General features: G+C 43.4%; 1 protein-coding gene across 2 annotated transcripts in view; it reads left to right on the plus strand.

Annotated features, from left to right (window-relative positions):
* Slc9a7 (solute carrier family 9 member A7) overlaps positions 1-4,516 on the plus strand; it is a 179,253-nt gene that overhangs the window by 166,841 nt on the left and 7,896 nt on the right. For both annotated transcript variants that reach the window (XM_013350666.2, XM_005358930.2), the window contains one exon: positions 410-515. In XM_013350666.2, the coding sequence (XP_013206120.1) occupies positions 410-515 (106 nt within the window). The remainder of the gene's footprint in view (positions 1-409; positions 516-4,516) is intronic.

Genomic DNA, 4,516 nt, shown 5'->3' on the forward strand with positions numbered 1-4,516 from the left:
GAGTGCTGGGATTAAAGGCGTGCGCCACCATCGCCCGGCTTTTTTTTTTTTTAATTTTTTTTTGGTTTTTCGAGCCATTAAACTCTTGATCTTCCTGCCTCAGCCTCCCAGATGCTGGGATTCCAGATGTGTACCGGTGTGCTTGACTGAATTTATTCACTATTCTTCTAACTGACTATTAGATATCATTACCCTATGAGTTATCCACGTGCACTTAGACACCATGGAGACATCTTCACTTTTTATTCCTATAGATGTAAGGGTTACCTGTGTTGTACTGAGAAAATGGGAGGCAGGCAGACTTTGTGGGTAGAATGTCAGATAATCTATTTTTCTTTGGGTTTTAAAAATGCATTCTGTTTTGTGTATATTTTCATTGCAGCCATTTTCCTTAATTTCCTCTTTAAAGTTACTTGAAGCCCATTCTCACCCACAGTGGTCCCCCGCTAAGCACCACTCTCCCAGCCTGGTGTGGCTTGCTAGCTCGATGTCTGACCAGTCCCCAGGTGTATGATGTAAGTACTGCATTTAGGTCCATGTTCCTGCTCAACGGGTAGTCTCTTCCTTAGGAAAAACCACCACACTCCAAACTCTAGATCCATAGATTTGGCTCATCTAATAAGATGATTAGAAATAGTGTGTGTGTGTGTATGTACGTAAGTACGTATGCATGTATTATGTGTGTTCATTTGTTTGGCACAATAACAGGGAAATCTTTTAACAGGGTTATATGGCTTCCCAATGTAGGTAGCTGTGGTTGGGAATTCAAGTGACCAGACTGCAATTCAAGCCCTCACAGGCTACGGAAAGTGCTCTATACCCTTTTTCTTAATTGTACTATGGGCCTACTAGTGCCACCTGGTGTGAGCATTAAATACGGTTCATCAAGACGCACCACAAACCACAAAGCAGCACACCAAGTATCCCTTTCTAAGTAGTTTATTTATGGGTGTGGTTAGGTCCTCTCTTCCCTTTTTCTGGTGCTAGAAATGGGGTCATCATGCTTAGGAAAAGAATGGTTCTGCCATGGATGTCTCAGACTTAGGGCTGAACTTGAGTCCCCAATGTGGGTTGCAGGGCAGACAGGTAAAGAGAGCAAGCAGCTGTCTATATTCGAAGCATTAGAAAGGAAGATAGAGCTTCCCCATCTCCATTTCTCTCTCACCATCCCAAGATGATAGTCTTTGCCTGGAAGGAAAAGAGCCTCACAGCTGTCAAAGGCTTGTTTCGTTCTCAGCACACTGCAAAAGAACAAATCCTGCAGCAATATAGTTGAGGAGAGCATATAATCTCAGGGATAATGCAGGCTGTCCATGGCCCATGGTTAGTAATACACAAAACTGAGACCCTAAGACAGGTCTCCAAACAATCTGCAGTTGATTTCATCAGTGACAAGAAAGTAGAAGGCCAACCAAGATCTGAGGGAAGAGGGCCCTCAACAATGGGGTCAGGAAACGTGGTACACATTCAGAAAGGAGAAATAACAGAAAGGGATATGTATGCCATAGCTAGCATAGTTGGGATATCAGATAAGTGCAACCATACCAAAAGACCCAAGATGAAAACAGGGTTCTTAGATGCCATGCTCTTCCTTGAGAACAAGGATTACAGTGATCAAGTCACCGTGCATCTGTAACTCAGTGCTGCTGTGCAATGGGAGAGACCAACAGAAGCTAAGGTTCTTACTTATTCCCCTTTGAGGAAGGCTACCATTGAAAATGTGACGGATAGGCTCTCAGTAAGTGCCTGCCATACAAGTGTGAGGAATTCACTTTGGATCTCCAGCACTCACATAAAAAGCTGGGCATGATGCTGCAAGTCTATAACCTCAACCCTGGAACTCACTGGCATGATGACCTAATCAATAAGCGAGCTCTAAGTTTAGTGAGAGAACTTGTCTCAAAAGATAAGGTAGGGAACAAAGATCAACCGCTGCCCTCCATGTGCAGGTGCGCGCACACATGCATCATGAATACAGGTGACAGAACTTTGTGCTTGTAAAGCAGCTGGGTTGTCTCTTTGGGAGAGTGGGTTGTGCCATGGAAGATTATAATTCTGCCTCAGTCTTTTTTCTCACATATTCACCTCCTGTGAAGAAAACAACATTCATACCCCCTTGTCTTAAAGATATCTGAGCCTCCTAGCATCCCCAGCTCTTCCTCCCATATTCAATGAGACTTTTGTGACCCCTGGAATAGACTACTTAAGTTATAAGAAAAAGGCCTTTGAGCATGTAGCTCAGTGGAAGAATGCCTGCTAAGTGATTATGAAACCCTGGGTCCATTCCCAGCACTGGGGGTGAAGAAGGGGAAAAGCCTGTGAATGGGACATTTAAACCCAAAGCTTCAGCCACTTAAAATAAACCTTCTCTGGTCTGACGCCTATTAATTGCCCCCTTTCTCAGAGGTTAGGGATATTTGGAATAGTCTGACGACAGTATAAGCTCAGTAAGGTTCTTGCAGTCACAGAAACCAAGTGTCTTTCAGCACTTCAAGAGACCACTCAAGGTTTGCTCTAGGAATAATATTTGGGCTCTGGGCTCCACACACCTGTCCAATCTTGAACTACCAAGACAAGAGCCACCCTTATTGCTGATGCTGTCCATTTGGGCTGAGGTTCTTTGGCCCAGCATCTTAGCTACCTCCAGATATGGCGAGGCCTCCTGTTGAGTGAAAACAGTCTTATCAATTGTATTAGCAATTGATATGTATTATAAATTGAGGAATCCAAAATTGAGAAAGATAGAGGGGCTTCCTCTAGTTAGTGCCCGGTGAGAGTTGCCGACTGGGTGGGTCTCATGGCCATTTGACACCTTTTGTGTGGGTCCCTACTCATCATCTATAGGGTTTAGTTTTTTTCGAGACAGGGTTTCTCTGTAGCTTTGGTTCCTGTCCTGGAACTAGCTCTTGTAGACCAGGCTGGTCTCGAACTCACAGATATCTGCCTGCTTCTGCCTCCCAAGTGCTGGGATTAAAGGCATGTGCCAGCTATTTTTAATAGGTGAAATTTATTTGGAGAGCTTTGAGGTGTTCATCATCCATTATTTACATTAACCATAACTCATTTATGTCTCAAATATACCTTGTACACATAGCTTAAACTTAATTTTATATTTATAATAATTTCATACATGAAACAATATTTGAACCATGAGACTTTTGGCATTATGTCATGATGTTATGATAAAACCTGTTGTTTTATACAATTAGTAAAAACTGTAAAAAGGTAGAGATAGTACTCAAAAAGCTTGGATTATGGCTCAATTTCGGCTTGGGAGTCTTGTACTAAAGAAGCCTTTGTCAGCTAAGCATCACTTAGGAAGACAAGAAGAAAACCATGGATGTTATCATTGAAGTGGGGAGTTCACATGCCAACTGGGGGCGGGGCACACATAGTTTTGCACAGCGTGACTTAAGGAGGCTGGATAGAAGAGGTTCTGATGTCAGACCACAGGACACAAGACTTCAGAAGAGTTTGGAAGGGCTGATGGGAAATGATAGAACATCTCAGGTGTCCTGACGCACTGCTTGCCATTTGAGAAAGCCCCTTCTAGTATTGGAAAGATAACAGCACAGACAGGAGCAAGGTCATGGTTTCTTTTGCCGCTGGAGAATGCTAAAGTCTGTGTGAACTCGCACTGTCTCCGGACTCTCTCCCCACTATCTGATAACTTCAAGGAGTTATGACCTTGTTAAGCCTGCTTGTTTATTCTTATCCATTCTGAGCCTTTTTCTGACCCACTAATTTTTTCCACATCTTTTATGTGGATCAAACTAGGCTGGAGGCAACACAAATTCTAGCTCTACCTCTTGTCAGCGGGACAACTTTTTGGCACATTCCATGAGTTCTCACAGCATGGGTTCCCTCCTGTGATGCTGGTGCCCGTGCCCTTTATTGGCAGGCGAGTTTATGTGAGGTTCCAGCAGGTATTTAATAAAGGTTCATTAAAGTGCATTCTCCCTATCAATCAGTCACTTCATCCAGCTGAAGATGTGGAGATAGTAGAGGGAAAAGAAGGAAGAAATCCCACTATGGTTCACTCTCACCCTTGCAGGCTAGGGGAAAAGCTTGCTTACATGTAAACAGTCGGCAGAGCCACCCAGAAGACCTGCTCAGTAGGAGAGAAGCAGAGCCTATTTGAAGTGTTTATTCACGACCTTCCTAGTAACATCAAGTCTGTATGTGTGGGGAAGTTGAGAATGCAGCCAGCCTGCTTTCTTCTCATAGATAATAACCCCTGAACTATCATGCATCTGAAATCTAATCTGCTTGCTTTAGGCAACATTGCTTTGATTGAAAACACCATAGTGTCTATCCAGTGACTATACCAAGATTGTATGTAAGCAAGTTTCATAAAATCCTTAGGTTTTATTTTTAAAGATTTTTTTTTTTGGTTTTTCGAGACAGGGTTTCTCTGTTGCTTTGGAGCCTGTCCTGGAACTAGTTCTTGTAGACCAGGCTGGTCTCGAACTCACAGAGATCCACCTGCCTCTGCCTCCCGAGTGCTGGGATTAAA

Source organism: Microtus ochrogaster, chromosome X (assembly GCF_000317375.1).
Source record: "Microtus ochrogaster isolate Prairie Vole_2 chromosome X, MicOch1.0, whole genome shotgun sequence".
NCBI classification, from domain to species: domain Eukaryota; kingdom Metazoa; phylum Chordata; class Mammalia; order Rodentia; family Cricetidae; genus Microtus; species Microtus ochrogaster.